Source organism: Equus quagga, chromosome 2 (assembly GCF_021613505.1).
Source record: "Equus quagga isolate Etosha38 chromosome 2, UCLA_HA_Equagga_1.0, whole genome shotgun sequence".
In the NCBI taxonomy this organism is placed as follows: domain Eukaryota; kingdom Metazoa; phylum Chordata; class Mammalia; order Perissodactyla; family Equidae; genus Equus; species Equus quagga.
In genome coordinates this window covers 102213491-102233162 of record NC_060268.1, presented here as the reverse complement: position 1 = coordinate 102233162, position 19672 = coordinate 102213491, and the positions used below count along the sequence as shown (strand labels likewise).

The window sequence follows — 19672 nt, the reverse complement described above, 5'->3', positions numbered from 1 at the left end:
CCTTCTCTTTTCAAAATTTCAAATTACAAAATATTTAACATACAGAAAGGTAGAGATTAATTCAATTGAAACACGTGTAGACTATTTAAATTTAATAAATTATTAACATTACGTTATATTTATTTTAGGTATATTTTAAATAAATAAACATTAGAAAAATTTGAAGCTCCAGCCATTTCCCTGATAATTCCATTTCCCTCTTTTCCTCCTAAAAGACAAATACCATCCTGAATGTAGTTATATCCTTCCTATCTATGTAGTTATACTTTTACCATAAAGGCACATATTCATAAACATTGTTTCTCTGGATATAAATTCACACAAATGGGATATGTTGTATTAATATTTTGCACTTTGCTTTAAAAAAAACTCCTTATGTTTTATATATTTACTCATATTCATACATGTTAAAAAACCATAGCTCATTTTTACGGATGCTGAGTGTGTCAGGCACTGTTCCATAACTCACTTCATCTTTATGAAACTCCTCAGAGGTTGAGCACTATTGTTACCAGCTGACAAATGAGGAAACCATGACCCAGAGGTTCAGCATCTGCCCCAAGGCAGACAGCTGGCTGGGGGTACAGCCGGGATCCAAACCCAGAAGCTGGGTCTGGAATCCACAGTCCAAGTCACTACTATTCCGTTAAGGAAATGATTTATATAACACCTGTGCTCCTGTGATGAATTTGCCACAACTTACCCTGACAGCCATATTTTAGTTATTTCCAAAAGTTTGCTAATATAAACAGTACCGCAAAAAATATTTCTGTGCCTGTCTGTTGTGCAGTTGTGTCAGAATTTCTTGAAGGTATACATACTTTCAATTTTATTGCTATCACCAAACTGCTCTCAAAAGTGAAATAATTTATATTTCCACCAAAAGTATAACATCACAATGTGCATTTCCCCACATTCCAATCCACACTTGGAACCATCACAGTTTCAGACTTTTGCCAACTGAATGGGTATGAAATAGTGACTTGTTTTCATTTGTTTTCCTCTGATTACTAAGGAGGTTGACCTTTTTTTTTCACAGTTTGATTTTTTTCTGTGAACTGCCTATTTATGTTTTTGCATGTTTTCAACTGCGGTGTTTTATCTTTTTTTCTGATTGATTCATAAGAGTTCTTTATATAATCTGGATACTAAAACTTTGATAATTACGTTACAACAGTCTTCTCTCAGTCTGTGACTGTCAAGTCATTCTATTTATGGGGTTTAATGTCAGTTTTAATTTTAATGTTGTCAAATTAAATTTATCAATCTCTTTTGTCTTGTTTAAGACAACCTTCCCCACCCTAATATCATAAACATATTTTAAAGGTTTTAGAATTTGATCTCTCTCATTTAGTCCTTTAATCCATTGGAACTTACAGTAAAGGATGGAAATTAGGTAATACATCAAGTCAGATTTGTTTTCCATACGGATAGCTCAATATACTTAATCATTTTTGTAATTTTATTTTTAAAACTTCATATGGGGAAGTGACTCAAATGATTTAAAATTCAAAAGGCATAAAGAGTGCAGAGTGAAAAATCTTCTCCCACCCCCACCCCTAAGCCGTCAAGTTCACTTCCCCAGAAGGAACCTGGAAGTGGAACCCATTGCCAGTTTCCTGGGTAATCTTCTGGAGACATTTATGCACATTCAAGCAAAAACATACAGATTGGTGTTCATCTCTCCTGCTGCTTTTTCTTTCCAGGAACGGCAGTGTACCCACACATGCTGTTCTGCATCTTGCTTTTTCACTTAGCAATGTATCTGGGGGTCACTCCACCACGGCAAGCAAAGAGGCTCCTTCTTTTCTGACGGCTAAACACTATCCCACTGTATGGCCTCTACCCCGCTTCCTTACGGGTAACACTCAGAGTTTCTAGTCTTATTTCACACAAAGCTGAAGTTTCTAGTTTCTAGTCTTATTTCACACAAGGCTGAAGGAAAACACTTGCCGGCCCATCTGTGGTGCAGATCACCGAAGTGAGAGCTGACTCGGGACTTCTGATGCGAGGCTCCATTGAGACTGTACAGGCCACCCCGCCTCCCGTGAGCGCCTGTATTCCCCAAGCCGTCCACAGCCTTGGGTCGCTCCCACCTGTCTCCAGATCAGCAAGAGACTCCCCTCCTCCCACCCATTTTGTACTTCTTAGAAGCGAACATTTTCAACTTTTCTAAGCTGATTTAATGTTTACCTGCATTTCTAAATAACATGCTTATATTGACATTTTCAATTTTCAGTCTCAGGCTTTAACTATTGACTTCACACTGTGGAAAATGAGGATTTAACTTATCATTTAACACCCCTAGTCCTTCCCCAAGCAGAAATGCTTCTCCCCTCACATCCTCCCAACACGGTTGTAGCATAATATCTGTTCAGACCAATATTTAATGTCTGCATGATTATGACTATGTAAACTCTACCCAAATGTGGATCTCACAGTATAGCACAATTGTTTTTTCTTTCCTGCAAACTGTCTCGGCCCCAGGGCACAGGCAAAGATCCTCTACTTCTGGATATAAAGAGCAGGAGCAAGTCCCTCTGCCTCTCACTGGTGTGTAGGAAACACTTCCTCTGGCCCAGGCAAAGATCCACTGATGCTGAGGAAGGGTCAAAACTCTGAGAAAGCCTCTTCCTTAAGGTCTAGCAACATGGGCCTACCTCCCTCAGGAGGTCCCTTTCCACCTGCCCCACCAGGAGCGACACGTGGCTGCAGGCTCCCTCTGGGGGAAGGGCAAAAGCAGGCAGGGAGATTTCTGCTGCGGTGCCGAACACAGTGAACGCTGAGGGGCTTAGCAGGAACACGGAGAAAAACTCTTCCCCACTAAAGCCCCACTCCAGGCACAACGAAACCTCAGCCCATCAGCAGAGGACTGGGAAACCTGTGAGGCCCTGAAGGCACAGGCCCAAACAGTAAACAAGGATGAGCCCAAAGCAACTCCTGACCAGAATGGCTCACCCCCCACACTAACAGCTTAAGTGAATTAGAGGCATGCTCATTTTTAGGTGCAAATATACATATTTTATCTCAGTCTGTTACTCTAAACATGATGTAGTGCATTCAATCAAAAGTTATGAGACACACTAAAAGGCAAGGAAAATAGCTCACTGTCAAGAGGTCAGGCAATCAACAGAACCAGTCTCACGGATGACCCCTATGTTGGAACTATCAGACAGGCACTTTAAAATAACTCTGATTAAAATGATAAAGCTTCTAGTAGAAAAGATGAACAACATGAATAAAGAGATGAAGAATTTCAGCAGAGAAACGGAGTCAGGCGGAAATGCCAGAAACGTAAAACATGATGCCAGAGATGAAGAATTCCTTTAATAGGCTCAAGCAGACTGGACACAGTTGAGGGAAAAACTAGTGAACTTGAAAATAGGTGAATAGAAATGACCTGAACTAAAAAATATAGAGAAAAACAAATGAGGAAACTTCAATGAAGAATAAAAGAGCTGTGAGACAATATCAAATAATCTAAACATCTCAAAAGGAGAAGGGAGAGAGAAAGGAAGAGGAAAAATATGTTAAGAGATAGCAGACAATAATTTCACAAAAACAGAGAAAGACACCAAACCACAGATTCAGTAAGCTCAGTGAACCCCAAATGAGAGTAAAAACCAAAAAAGAAACATACATCTCCTAAACATATTATAGTCAAATTGTTTAAAACCAAAGATAAAGGGAAACATCTCTAAGTAAAAAAAGTCAACCCAGAATTCTATATCCAGTGAAAATACCTTAGGAAAATGAAAGTAGAAGATTCTTCAGATAAACAAAAGCTGGGAGAACTTATGGCCAGTAGACTTACACTGCAAGAAACCAAGTTAAAGGAAACGCTTCATGCACAAGGCACATACCACATGAACCTGGACCTAAAACCTGGAACTAAAGGAACAAATGGAGAGCGCAGAAAATAATAAAAATAAACGTGAACGTGAAGGACATTTTTTCTTATTTTTAATCACTTTAAAGATGATCAGCAACTCCTTTTTTTAGGTGTACAATAAATGTTTATCTTTTTTATTAAATGAAACATTATTTAGCAGTACTTTCGCTGCAATTAACTTTAAAATCTTCCATTTTCAATATTTAACTACTGTGGGACTGGGCACCTGCTGGCAGCAGTGAGGATGATGGACCAGAAGTGGGCCTATCTGATAAATTAATCTGTGACACTGCTTCCCAAGCAGACATTCTGGGCCAGGGGAGGCTGATGAACATCAACAAACTTTAATGCATATCAGGGCATGCCAAGCACGAGGGCACACCAATTCACCATGTTTATCCTTAATAATGCAACAGAAAAGTGGTAATTTATCAGTCAGTCAGCATCGACATTAACGGACAAGTATTCTCTGCTCTCACTGAGATTCCTGTCCAGTGGAAAAGGCAGACTTTAGGCAAATAATTATGAATAAGTAAACACATGATAGCAAATATACAAAATGTAAGGTAAAAGTAATACACATTTTGTGGGTGGATCATGGGATTTAATCAGTTTTTTAAGGGTCAGAGAAATCACTTACAAAGAGGATAGAAATTCCATCTCAGAGGAAAGTACAAGGAACTGGCAGAACAGCAGAGAAAGGATACTTAATCCAGCATGAAGGGAGGTGATCATTACAGGGGAGGTTTTGGGAGAAGGTATTGATTTTGAGGGCCAAGTAATCATGAATATAAATCAGATTCAAGAAGAATAAATTTGTAAATATGTCTAGACTGGAAGAAAACAATCATCAGAAAAAAAGTGAGGGGCTGGCCCAGTGGCACAGTGGTTAAGCATACACATTCCGCTTCAGCGGCCCGGGGTTCGCTGGTTTGGATCCCGGGTGCAGACATGGCACTGCTTGGCAAGCTATGCTGTGGTAGGCATCCCACATATAAAGTAGAGGAAGATGAGCACGGATGTTAGCTCAGGGCCAGTCTTCCTCAGAAAAAAGAGGAGTATTGGCAACAGTTAGCTCAGGGCTAATCTTCCTCAAAAAAAAAAAAAAGGGAAACAATATTAACAAGACACATAAAAGATACCAACCTTGATATGCGGGAAGATACACATTAATCTTATCCTTTTATGGCTTGCTACAGATAGCAATTTGTATCTTGTTAAAGTCAAGCTAAATGTAAACTCCCCCAAATTACTAATCTTGTAAATCTGATCCATAATGGATTTTCAAGCAAATAAACCTCGTACATAAAACTCAAAAGCTAAATAAACAGGGCAGGCATGAGGTTCTCTGTAATATTTAGTTTAAAACTACAAAAAGAACCTAAATGAACAGTTTGTGGTGTCTGCGTGTCTCGTGAACTGCTCTAGGTCACACACTTGAGTATCCCATAGCTTGATTCTGAGACGAGTGTTCTTTTCGGCTGATCTTAAAAAACACTGTTGGTTTGTGTTGGGGTTGCCTTGATCTCCATTTCCAGCGCTGTTCACTCTTCCGTGTAGCTTCATAATTCCACCTGGCATGATTTTCCTTCTACTTGAAGAACTTCTTTTAACATTTCTTGTGGCGCAGATCTGCTGGTGACGAATTCTTTCAAGGGCTTTTATGTCTCAAAGTGTTTATTTCCCCTTCATCTTCGAAAAATATTTTCTCTGAGTACAGATTCCAGGTTCATAACTTTCTCCTTTGAGTACTTTATAAAGACGCTGCTCTGCTATATTCTTGCTCGCAGTGATTCCCATGAAAAGTTGGCTACCATCCTTATCTTTCTTCCTCTGTATATAATCTGCCATTTTTCTCTGGCTGCATTTAAGACTTTTTTCTTTATCATTGGTTTTGAGCAATTCGATAACAATGTGCTTTGCTGTAGTTTTCTTTGTGTTTCTTATACTTAGGGTTTGCTGGGCTTTCATTAGATTTGGAAACATTTTGGTCATTATTTCTTAAAATACTTTTTTTCTGTTCCCTCCTCGTCTCTCCTTTGGAAACTCCAACTATATATATATACATTAGGCTTGCCTGAAATCCCACAGCGCACTGGTGCTCAATTCATCTTTTAAGTTCTTAATGTTTTAGTTTGTTTAGTTTCTATTGTTACATCTTCATGTTCACTTTTCTTTTCTTCTACAGTGTCTAACCTGCCACTACTCTCATCCAGTGTATATTTCATCTCAGGTATTACAGATTTTGTGTCCTGAAGTTTGATTTGGGTCTTCTTTATATCTTGCATGTCTCATTTAACTTTTTGGTCATATGAAAATACAGTTGTAATAACTGTTTTAGTGCCCTTCTCTGCTAATTCTAAAATCTATACAGTTCTGAGTTGGTGGTTTTGATTCCTCATTACTGGTTGTATTTCCCTACTTTCCGCATACCTGGTAATCACTGATTGGATGGGAGGTATTGTGAATTTTACCTTGTTGGGTGCTGAGTATTTCTGTGTTCCTATAAATATTCTTGAGCTTTGTTCTACGATGCAGCTACGTGGAACAGAAGGACCTTTTTGGGACTTGCTTTTGGGGTGGGACCACAGCCATGCTTCATCTAGGGCGGATTACTGCCCAATACTGAGGCAAGACCCTTTTGAGTACTCTAACCAAAGCCCTGTGAATTACGAGGCTTTCAACTCTCAGAGCTGGTGGGAACAGACACTATTTCCAACCTTGGGTGAGGACCGAATACCGTTTCCTTCAGTCTTTTCAGGCGTTCGGTATCAATCACTCAGCCATCGGCAGCTCCCTCACTTGTATGTGCTGATAGAGATTCGCTGAACACTGGATGGGAACCCTGTGCAGATATCTGGACCTCCTCCTCTGTGCAGGTCTCTCCTCTCCAGCACTCGGTTCTGTGAACTGCGGCTGCTGCTTGCTGCCTAGACTCTCGGCCATACCTCCTTGATTCAGAGCCTGCTGGGCCACATCCGGGTTCCTCCTGTGTTCTGCAGCCAGAAACCCTTCAGCCGGTGAGCAGGCAAGCACAGCCTCGCCTCACTGGTTCCCTGGCTCTCAGGGATCAGTGTCCTCACTGCCTAGCTGGCAGCTGTTGGGGTGTGAGTGGGGCTTACTGATTCCAGCCTCCACTGTAAGACCATCTGCTTGGCCACTTCACTGGGCTCACTGGGGTCAGCCTGTTTAGGTCTTTTCTCCTGGGCCGGAGGGATTTCCACAGGAAGACTTCCTAGCTATTGTCTAGAGGGAATAAGCCTGGCTGGCAGGGTTCTGGGAGGGCTAAGGGGCCCATCAATATGTAAATATTATTCACTTTACCTCCTTGTTTTCACTATGATACGCCACCTTCAATAATGGGATACCACTGCTGAGAACCTTATTTTTGCTCTTTCCAGAGAAAACACTTGTAGCCTTCTGTTAGGGAGATGGTGGGGAAGTCATGTGATCATTCAGAGTAGGAGTAGGGATCTCAGTATCTGTGGTACTTGGCATCTGAAATGGCCCACAAAGGTCCTCACCTCCTGGTATGCATGTCCTTGTTTAGTTCCCTTCCCTAATGCATTAGGGCTGACCTGTGTGACCAACAGAATACGGCGAAGTGATGGTGTAGACCATAAACAGCACTGCAGCTTCCACCTCAGGCTCCTGGCTCACTCTCTCTGGCGGGGGAGCCAGGCTTCATGCTGCAAGGACACTGCAGCAGCTCTGCAGAGAGGCTCACGTAGAGGAACTAAGGCCTCCCGTCAACTTATGCGCCTCAGAAGTGAGCTATCTTGGGAGGTGATCTACCAGCTCCCGCCAAGCCTGCAGGGGAGCGCAGCCCCTGCTGACATCTGACTGGATGTCAGGAACGACCCTGAGCCACCCAGTCAGGTCACTCCTGAATTCCTGACCTACAGAGGCAGTCAGATAATAACTGCTGTTTGAAGCCACTAAGCTCGGGAGTGATTTCTTAAAGCAGTATTGCGTAACAAACACAGCATCTGACTCCCTAAAAATAGACTTTCCAGCAATCCTCTTGGTTTTAACACCACCTTCAACTCCACTTACAGAGATAACTGGTACTGCCAACTTCTGAGCTTCTTGGGGAATCCTATAGTATAAACTGCTGGTTTTTGGCATTCTCAATGTCTAGCCTAGGATCAGATTTTTTAGGTGTATGAAGTCACTTACTACATTCAAAAGCTTCACAGACTCCAAAGCTTTTTCCTGTTTTCTTATCTCTTGTTCTCCCTGTCCTAGCTGGACAAAGAAGTTAAAAACTCTTTATTGCTCTTTCAGTGGGGGCAGTAAAAGTAATAAGTATGTTCAAATCTGCCTCTTTATTGAAAAGACCTGTTTATCAAACATTTGAAAATTTGCCAGTATAATAGGTGAAAAACAATATCTCAGGTATGATCTTAATTTATATTTTTCATATTATGAGTATTCTTGAGTCATCTTTTTATTTTTCTTTTAAGAGCTATATGTAGTTCTTTTTAGATAAATTATGCGTTAATTTTTGGAGGGCCTATTTTCCCACTAAATTGCTAGATTTTTTTCTTTTGTTTTTTCTGCTTTTTTCTTCCCCAACCCCCCCCAGTACATAGCTGTGTATTTTCAGTTGTGGGTCCTTCTAGTTGTGGCATGTGGCACGCTGCCCCAACATGGCCTGACGAGCGGTGCCATGTCCGCGCCCAGGATCTGAACCGGCGAAACCCTGGGTCGCCAAAGCCGTATGTGTGAACTTAACCACTCGGCCACGGGGCCAGGCCCTAGATTATTTTCTTTTTGATTTACAAGAGCTCTCTATATTCAAGAAATCAGCTCTTTGTAACATGAGCTGACAATATTTTTACACTGTTAGTCTGTCTTCTGACCATTTATGGCGGTTTCTGCCACATAGTAATGTTTTATCTTTATATAGTTGACATTGTCAATCCTTTCTTTTTTAATTTTAAGGTTTTGGTGTTTGTCGCCTTTTTTTTTTTTTTTTCTTCTAAGGTTTGTGACAGACTCAGAAAGGTCTTGCACGTTCTGAGATTATTTTTAAAAATTCTTCCATGGTTTGTTCCAATACTCTAATCATTTCCTTTTATAGATATCTAGCTCCAATCTGGCTAAAATTTATTTCACTGTAGGAAATTGATTCAACTTCATTTTTTCCCATATAGCTACCTACTCCCAAATCCACTTACTGAATAAACCATCTTTCCCTCAGTGATCTGAAATGTTACCTTTATCAAATACTAAATTTATTTATATACTTGGGTCTACTTACGGGTCTGGTAACCTGTTCCACTGATCTGTCTATTCATATGCCAGTAAGATGTTCTATTATTGCAGTTTAAGATAATTTTCTATCACTGAAGTTTACGAAGGCAACTACCTTCTGAAATCATGACTAAATGAAAACAATTCTGAAGCCCAAATAACTAAAAAATGATAATATAGTTGGTTTCCTGATACAAGTTTTAAACATTCAGATATAAGAAAGTTCAATATTCTATAAATAAGAAAATCATAAGCACTCATGAACAAAACAAGAAGTATCAAGTTATCTAATCAACTGACAGGCAGTAAAGTTCTCTTTTCCCTTAAGAAAATTATAATCTAGTTAATTAAATGAGATATAATCAGAGAAAATAAGTTGATGGTTTCTGAAACACATTCAGTGGTCAATGGTTTCTGCCCACTGGCTTTAAGAACAACTGTTTACATCCAATATCCAACACAATATTCTGCATCAAAATAATTATCTTCTTACTTGTAACAAAAGCAGCTGGAGAAGATGATCATAGCGATTATGCAGACAGCCATAGAGATGAGCACGACCAGCCATCGAATGCTGCCGTCGAAAAATGGGCCTGACAACGGAAGCAAACAACCAAGGAAACATATTATCTTTCTATCACATCTTAAAAGGAAAAAATAATTTGTAGTGCTAAATTCTAGAAAGTTTGCTTATTGTTAAAACCAGAGGAACTACTTTACTGAGAATCACTATCACGCTTTTCTCAGCTCACCTACCTATGACGACAGGGGGCAGTGTAGGCTGCAAATACTGGTTACACAGATTGGTCCGACAACATTCTATTGTCCGGCGTAGCTGGGCTTTTGGTGAATCCTGGAGGAGGCATAAGGACAAAATTAGAAACAGTCTGATATATTTGATTTATAACGAAGTTTTAAAATATTCATAAAACACAATTTCTAATTCAGTCAGTGAAAAGGACTTGCAAATTTTAGGTGTAAAAAAAAAGATTACTGAAAAATTAGAATTTGTGCTGAAATAGTGTTTTGAAGACCGTAAAATGGTTTTTCTTACAGAGAACATATGTTTGTGATGGTGTGCTAGAACACTAAACTTTAACTTAACTATAGATAAAAGTTTCTAAGTATTTTTCATCAAAACACTGACACATCTTAATATACTACTATTCACTTGTTTTTAGTAAAATAGAAATTAAAGTCATGAGATCTCTTCCTAAAAAACACGGTAATACATTTTATTACAATGATAAGCTAGTAGGGAAAATACGATCTCGTAGTAGTACTGAGACTTAGAAGGAGGGGACTTTAGCTCAGACGAAAACGTGGAGGATGTCCTAGTCTGAAGAAGAGACGGGTTAGGAAAGGAGGTCAAGCAGGTAGAAGATACTGTAGATTCTGCATATAACAGCAGAGTTGAAACTAATGAACCCAACGATGAAGCAAGTTGAAGCATACTGGGTGAGGATAAGGGCAAAATATAGAAACAATATTCCTGAGACGTTTTTAGAGACCACCAGCCAGATGGGAGATGTGTCCCTAACAGACGAGAAAAAGTTTGTAGTCACGGGAACAGGTATCAACAATTATGTGTGAAGGTTTATTTGATTAATAGTACCATATTTGACAAGTCCTTAACTTGAATGATGACATTTCAGCAGTGCCTGGGAGAAGTGCCATCCAGGACCAAAATAGTAACAGAAAGGAATTGTTTGTCATTGTAGAAGTAGCAAGAACATAAGCAGAAACTGACTGTGTTATTCTTAAATATCAGATGGCCAGAAAGGGAAAACCTCAGTATAATCAGGTATTACTTTAAAAAGGTGAACACGAGTCCACGACTTGAGATTCTATCAAGGAAGATGGGTCAGGAGTATTTGGAAACCTCCAAAAGCACGTTTTACTTTTTAACTGAATTAACAATTTTTACTTTTAAATGACCATAGAGAGAAAGAGAAAAGAAAGATATGTTGGGAGTTACACAGGTGACTCTCAAATAATCCCAGATCTAGAGAAAACACACGCGAAAGATGGGACGAAAGTGTGTAACTAAAGATGAACAAAAAAAGCGTGAAGCATCCTTTCAGGAAGGCTAAGTTCAAAACGAGCTTAGCCCTGAGAAAGAGAAAATGTGAAGAAAACCAAGAAAGGATTTCTTTGGCAGTGCTGGAAGACCACCCAGCCATGGGTGGCTTGCTGACAAACAGCAGGTAATGCAGGACAAAGAAAATGTACAATTATTCAACTCCTGTTTTGTTCCAGTCTTCTCCGTCAAGGAAGATTACAGGAATGAAGGCAGATCAGACACCAGCAAGTGGGAACTGACACCCCAGGTGTAGGAAGAGACCCTACAGCGTTTCTGTACTCTGTGAGTGCATATTTTCTGACCCAGGGGAATTACATCCCAGGAAGATGAGAGCACTTGTGAGAGGGCTGAAAGGTATGATCTAAAGATTTCAGACACAAGCAGTGCTGGAAACGAGATACCTAAATGTTATATTACTTTTCTTGAAAAGGGAAAGAAATTTGACTGTGGCAACAACAGACCGGAGGCAGCATAGTCTTATGCAAAAAGCAAGTACTTTGGAATCAATAGCTTAAATCCTCGCTTTGCCACTTACTAACTTGGCGACCCTGAACAATGAACTTACTCCTCTCTGGGCTTCAGTTTCCTCTGCTATAAAATGGAGGATAAAAAAATACCCGCCAGGTGGGGTAACTGGGAGAAAATGAGGTACAATATACCAAGTACCTAGCACATTAAAAGCAAATGGTAAATATTCAATAAAATAATTCTTCCTCCTCTAGTGAACTTGACACGGATCCCAGCCAAGATTACAGAACAAGCCAAAAATGCTTATAAACCCCTAGAAGACTCAATGTGGCCTCCCCAAGAACCAGCAACGTCAGACTCACCTCTCGTCCTTCCTATGCAGGTTAACTGGGTAGGTAAAAGTCAGATGCGTCTAGATTACAAAGGTGACACAAACTTTCCTGGTCCCCACTCCCCACTCCCATCCTCTGCCCAAGTCCATTTGTGTCTCCAGATTTATGTGGGCAATAGGAATGCTTGTGGGGAAAAACTCACTTGGCATTCATGAAATAGGAGATTCTGACTTAAACTTCTTTAGCGAGCTGGGGCGGGAAACTGGGGGAGAAGGGAGTGGTACATGGGGAAGGAACTGAAGCCAAATTACAAGGAATGGAGCGTGGTTTCTGAGAAATAATTCATTCTACAGGAAGAAACAGAATAAGCTAGATTTACCAGCAGAGACTGGCAGGGGGAGTGAAGGTCTGGGCGCAGCACGGTGATTATCACTTGAACCAGTTTTCCTCGAAACCTGGCAATATGTGAAAGCGCTGGGGGAGAAGGCTTAGGGTACAAGTGCAAGAGCTGTTCACCCCAGGCTGGGTGCTGGGTACACGGGCAGTGATCTTTGCAAGATACACAGAAGGTTAGGGAAGTGATGGTCAACATTTTTCGCTTGTGTAACCCCTAAAAGAATTCTGAAAAACAACGTATCCCCCCATATATTTTTAGGCTGACACTTGAATTGTTTTTACCATAATAGAATGTATCGATAATTTCTGGTTTACTGTACATAATGACTTTTTTTTTTAGTGTCACATCATTCTTAAATCTATTCAATAGAATCTAAATAACACAGCATTTTGACACCCATTATCATTACTTTACAAAAATGAATGAATGAATGCTTAACAACTGAAAATTTTAGTGTTATCTTTTTCTCCTTGAACTCCTATTTCCTTTCCATGTCTCCCACAATTATGCCCTAATGTAATATATTTTGATATATAATTCTCCACAAAAATAAATATATATAAACATAAATTAATGTATCTTATTTCCTGTGACAATGTCTTAAAAAATTATTCTGGTTTGAGTTATCACACTTAGTATAAAATTGATCAAAATGATGTACATATTATAATCTTTATTAAAATACTAACATAAAAAGAACATTTTATGCAAAGGTACAAGATGGCTAGGACTTTAAAAAATCAGTTAATAAATTCATGGATAAATAGTACTTATTGCTAGAATGAGAAGGCTTGGCATTAATTTTATTCCTTTTCCTTTTTTTTTTTTTTTTGCTTTTTCTCCCCAAACCCCCCCCAGTACATCGTTGTTTATTTTAGTTCTGGGTCCTTCTAGTTGTGGCATGTGGGACACCACCTCTGTGTGGCCTGACGAGCAGTGCCATGTCTGGGCCCAGGATCTGAACCAGCAAAACCCTGGGCCGCCGGAGTGGAGTGCGTGAACCTAACCACTTGGCCACGGGGCCAGCCCCCCTATTTTTCTTTTTTCCTTTTTTTTGGGTCAGTACTAAGATACTTTGTTCACATAAACAAAAAGATGATAGCGAAAGGAGTTTGTTACACCCTTGTCCCATAATTCTTTAAAGACCTTCCAATCATAAGCTAAAACTCCCATAATGATCCTATTAACAAAAATTATTTTCAACGATCTAGCAATTTGGTTGAAAGCAAAAACCTGAAAAGCACTTGACATGCAAACATCTTTGATATCCCCACATCTCCCACAATGACAGAGTTCAAATTGTAACACTTTCCGGAAATTTGAGGTTTTACATTCCAGCCCTTTGATCTGTAAACTGTGAGAAGGGTGATTGTGAAAAGAGAGGAAGGAAAAGAGCAACTGCTTGAGAAGCTGTGTTCTCAGGCAGATCAATATTAAGCACTAGGACCTAAGGTCTAGGATCTGTAAAGTGATCCCTCAGAACCCCCCAGGCGCTATGTGATCCTTGTGTAAGAGTCTGTGCACACACAGGGATATGCACAACCCAGCTCGGAGCCTGCTCTGTTACATGAGCAATGTGGTAAAACCTCCATTTATCAAGCCTTTACATTTGCCCATTGTGCTAACCTCCTTACTTGTGTGCTCTCTCATCTGATCCTTAGAACAACCTCACAGATGAGAAAGCAACCTAAGAGAGCAAAGCTCCTCGCCCCAAGTTTCAGTTAGCAGGCGGCAGCACACGGATCTGAACACAGACTGTCAAGCTTCACAACTAACTTACATTGGTGAACTCAGTTCGAGATACTCCTGGTTAGACGGCCTGCAAGACCTTGGTTACTACTGCTGAGCTCAGTGCCCTAAGTGTAGTTCTCTTCAATAACTTGTAAGTGATTAAAAAATGTATGGCGTTTGTGGTTGATAAATATGCAAACAGCATAAAACTGGAAGAAACAACCAAATTAGCGTCCCTCTAAATGTTGACAAATTAGAGCAAAGGACGAATTCTAACATGATGAAATCTAACATGGACAAGTACAGGATAACTGCATAGCAAAACTCATCCCATTCCTGTCTCCTTATTGGTGTCAAGAAGCCAACAGCACCAATAAAGAATGAGGAGATGCAACCCACAGGAGCATGAGTGAAAGACGGGGTTCCGGCTGACAGAAAGCTCGGTATGTTTCAAGAGCGCGGTGTGACAATCAAACATCTAACAGGAGATCTGGCTGTATTTAGAAAAAGGGAAAGGAGTTATTTACTCTGCTTTTCTCCTGGTCAGACCACACTCAAATTTGCATATTACAGGGAAAAACTGGAGAGTAACTCTAAAAGTTGTTCATATAAGGAGCAGTTGAGGTCACTGTCAGCTATATTTCCAGTGGGCAAAGACTAGAGGGTATGGGGATGAAAGCAGGACAAAAGACGTTCCTCACACAGTAAAGGGCTGTCATATTTAAGAGGGATTAGATTTGTTCCCTACGGTCCAGAGAGGCAGAAGGGAAGAGAGACCTGGAGGCACCGGGAGGAGGAGCTTTCTACGGGTCAGGCCAGATCTTTGCTACAGATGAAACAGGTGGTCTTGGGAGGTAATGGGCCCATCACTAGAAAGATGTGGCACAGAGAAAATCGACAGGCTGTAATATATGTGTGTGCTGGGAGACAAACGTGGGGAGGATTCCAAACATTAGCCAAGAGGTTGAAACATGTAACCTTTCAGGTTTCTATCAATCCTAAGAATTTCTTAGTAATTTGAATAATTTTCTAAAATAGCCAAGGCTTAAATCTGTATATCAACAGTTCTATCTAAAGCCGCTTTTCAAGAACACTGGAAGGCCCCCCTGCGGCAAAAGTACTATGTGGGATTTTGAAGAGATTAGGTTTAAACCCAGGGCTGTTAAGATGTTCAGAAACTCTTTATTACTGATCCTCTGATGCCTTTACTGCGACTGTTAAAGTAACTCCACTGAGATCTCCTTACAAGGACTGAAGGTTTCTGAGTCGTCTCAGAGCGAGGCAAACATCATTGCCCATCACCTTGAAGTCTTTTCAGTCAATTTTATGATCCACAAATAAGTTTTCTCAGTCATGACAATTTAGAAACAGGATGATGTTTAAAAGTAAAATAATCTGGAACTTCTAGTACCACAATGAGATTACTTGAAGAAAGAGGTAATTCCCCAGTATGTCTGCTCACAAGAACACACAGCGATGTGCAGAGCAGGCGCACTTCTCCTGGGGAGGTGGGTGGTTTTCATGTGGCCCCTCCCTGCTTCACTCCACAGGCCTTACATTCGACCTTACCTTGCACTGAAAATCAGACCCTTCATATTTCATACACCCCGAAGCTAATGTGGTTTCTCCCTGGTCATCTTCTTCTATGATAGCAAAGCAATGCCCATTAGTTCTAAAAGAAAAAATTCCAAAAAACATAAATTCACATCAGAAAGTACTAATTAAATCTCAGTATGAATGTGACCAGGTACTGACGGCTTTTAGTACTTTGTTTTTTGAATCAGAATTACATTTGTGTGTGATTTATTGGCAAAACCATATGGGTTTTAAGGCAAATGAAAGTTGTCATGTCTGAACTAAAACCTAAAGGTCCAATAAGAACCTGAAAGCAAGTGGAAAAGGATTTCTCTTAAACAAGTTCTCCAAACATGAATTATTTTGTAACTTTTCTTTGTTAATCAGTCACGTGATCACAGAAAGCTGATCTGTAAAACTTTATAATGTAAATAATCTTAATGTTTAAAAAATATACTTAAAAATAACTGCCTCTCTTTATCCCTAAGATTTTCAGTATTCACATACTGTACATAATAATAAAAAACGTTTGTATGAAACATAAAAACAGACTCAATGACAAAGAAAAGAATATTTGGGAAGAACAGACTGACTAAGATCCTGAGAGGCACTTTACCTAGGAAAAAGGGAGAACTTTTGAAAAGCTAGATTTTCAAGACATTAACATAAATGTATTTATATTTAAGGAAATTTTATCATTTTAGTATTGATATCCTGGAGTTTTCCCCTAATATGTTCATTTAGACTTTAATGGGGAGGAAGAAGCTTCTAAAATCTTTTTTGTGCTCCTACTTATTCATATCAGGAAGTGTATTGCTTCTACTTAAAAGAATCTTGCAGAATTAATCATTTTCCATAAAGAGAAAATGTTAAGTGTGGGGTGAAATTCTGCTAAAATTGATGATACAGTTTTACTCTGGGCTGCTAAGCCACCGACAAACAGCCCACACGTATCAGGCAGGCACTATGACAAGAAGTTCAGCAAGAAATTACCTGGTGACATAGTGGGGAGCACACCCCATGACAGATCAGCCAGTCTGTCACAATAAAGTCAACTGTACCAGAGGAAAAACAACAAATCTAAGATGTGATGAACCACCATATACTTTCAAAATTTTACATGTATAATACTTTTTTGCTTTATATCTGGTCACAGTCAAAGAGCATAAACTTATTAGGAAAGTATAAAACAAGATACTACTACCTTTATAACAGGGAGACAATTAACTGACTGTTAAGATTGAGTTGTTTGGGGAATTTTTTTGGCTAATTCCTCAATGTCCCCAAAGGATATGGAATAGAATTTATGTGTTGAACAGCTAACAGAAAATTAAGTAGGAAAATTAAAATGGTTATATAAATCAGATTTGAACTGGAGAGTTCATTTGTAAGAAAATAAAATTAAATATCACAACATCATTCTTGTATATCTGTAAAATATTTCAACCAATTTAGAATTATGAGGTTTAGGATTATGAGGATATTTCAACCAATTTATTCAAACAATATAGATATTCAACCAATTTAGAATTATGAGGAAAATTATGAATTTTCATGGTTTCGGTAATCTAAGTTTTCTACAACGAGTATCAATAACTTCCTGCTAAAAAGATCATTAAATAAACTTAAAAATGTTAGACAAATACCAGATTCCTTTTATCTCCTCTAAAAAGCTATATTACAGTGTTACTCTAAGAAAGTAACCATCAATCACTTAAGAGTAATAAATGTTCCTATATACAGAAGAAGCAGCTTTTTGGCCCTTTGGAAAGATACCATATAAAGAAAAAAACAAAAACTTCGACAATGTAAACAATTCTTAAAATAGCACTAAATGCAATCCTTTTCTCAGAGCTTCAAGAAGGGCTGCATCAAATACTCACATGCACGTGTTATTAATAGCATCATCTGGGCAGTGTCCTGAGCAATAGCACTTTAAGAAAGGCAAGGTGTCCTCCGGGGCCACAGTCGCTCCATTTTCTGACTTCTTCTGCTCGGGGTCTGACTTCACCCCAGTACCATGGAGCATACTGTCTAGATTCTGCCCTGTATTCAAACACGAAATTCATAAACAAACCATTTCTGAAAAGCTAATTCTTTCATTTCAATTTTCAGTGAGAAGTTTCTAAGCTTTCTTATCATAGGAATTGCAGCTAACGTGTTTTTCTTTCATTAAAAATAAATTTCATTCATACAATTAACACTTATTAATAACCTATTATGCACAGAAAATCTGTCCCAGGTATTGTGGGAAACATGGAGACGACTGTCACAATTTTTGCATTCGCAAAAGACAAGTAGTGGCAGAGGGCAGAATATGGTCATAGTGTGTAAAGGAAGGTACAGAATGGGAGGCGATTTCGGGGAAGCTGAGATAGTTCCCAATCATTAAGAAATACACAAATTACATTCTTTTCTTAAACTCTTTGGTTCACAACTTGTGACTAGCTTAAAAAAATAAGTCCTCCATTTGTGCCTCTATGTGGAAGTGGAGTTACTAAGCACCTTGCTTTGGATGTTAATTGCTTAAGTAAGGGAATTGTGAGAGCATGGGGACTAATCATATTATCTGGTGCCCTTTATTTCAAGGTCGTTGGTTCAAATCCAGACTATGCTGCCAAGAGCTGAAGGTTACTGTAGGGCAGTAGTCAGCTTACGGAAACAGAACTGTACTCTTACATGAGAGTCTCGTAGCCTCAAATGACAGATACTGTCATATTTGGTACTGGATCTTCAGGCTGAAAGCAGAACAGAACTAAAAAATGTTTAAGTAATTCTTTCTCCCCTCTGAATCAGCTGAAATCGGCCAGGCTAGTCCTTGGAGGGTTGATCTCCAGGGAAGGAAATGTAGAGCCAAACAGGTATGAAATACTAAGAGAACTGTGCGTGTATTTCATTTATAAATGTTAAATAAGTGGTTCAAGGCATAACGTGGACTTGACTTTAAATTTAGCCATACTGGTGAGATGAACTATTGAAAAGAGAAAAAAAATAATACACATACACACACTGACAACAGGAAAACAATGTGCTGCTAAATAAGTTTCAGTGATCGCATGCCCTGGATTTTAATAATCTTCACTTAATTCTCAAAATTGCTATAAAACCTAAAGACCTCATTTATGTTAAGAACATCAAATGGAAAAAAAAGGAGGGGGCAGGAAGGGAGAAGTCCACTGGGCTAGAATGAGGAGATGCGGATTCTGGTCTAGAATGGTGCTACCACAGAACAGCTAGCTGGATAACTGTGGATGAGCCATGTCACCTCTCCAGGCCTCATTCACTAGGACCTTAGGACTAAAGGACATCTGAGGTGTCTTGCCCAGTTGTGAAATCCCATTACAGTAACAGAAGGAAGCATCGATTTAAGTACGGAGTGCACACGCAGATAACATACCACAAGCAATTGATTTTTCAAAAGTCTAATGATACACAGGAAAGGCAGTATAGTGTGGTAGAAACCACAGTGAGAAGACAAAGGTTCAAGTCCCAAACGTGTCCAGAGATAAGTGACTCTCTCAACCTCAGTTCTCTATCTATAAAAAATGGTGAGGATAATTCCTGCCCAGTTCAAACCAAGAGGTTATATATAGATCAAGCGAATGTAAAATAATGTGCTTAATTAAAAATAAAATAGTATACAAATGAAGATATTACTAACAACAAAGATCACACTGAGATCACTGATGGCTGGAAAATTCAAAGTTATATGACGGTTAAAATGTGTAACTTCCTGAAATACTATTTGAATTTATGAGATAAAAACTTAATTACAATAATTTGTACCTGGAATTTATATTATCTCAAACATTTATTTAACAAAACACTAATTAGAGGCCAACTATGCACAGTAAGTTCCTGAACGCTGGAAACTGATTGGTCCTTGAGAAACTTAGGAGGCAAAGGGGGATGGGGAATAAGCACATAAACACAAC

The 19672-nt window shown here is 39.2% G+C and overlaps 1 protein-coding gene across 1 annotated transcript in view; it reads right to left on the bottom strand.

Moving 5' to 3' along the window:
• The window catches only part of BMPR1A (bone morphogenetic protein receptor type 1A), a 63192-nt gene that overhangs the window by 13374 nt on the left and 30146 nt on the right, over positions 1 to 19672 (bottom strand). The window contains exons 3-6 of the mRNA XM_046653858.1: positions 17621 to 17783; positions 15732 to 15834; positions 9908 to 10004; positions 9645 to 9744 (exon numbers count right to left, since the gene is read on the bottom strand). Coding sequence (XP_046509814.1) covers positions 9645 to 9744; positions 9908 to 10004; positions 15732 to 15834; positions 17621 to 17783 — 463 coding nt within the window. The remainder of the gene's footprint in view (positions 1 to 9644; positions 9745 to 9907; positions 10005 to 15731; positions 15835 to 17620; positions 17784 to 19672) is intronic.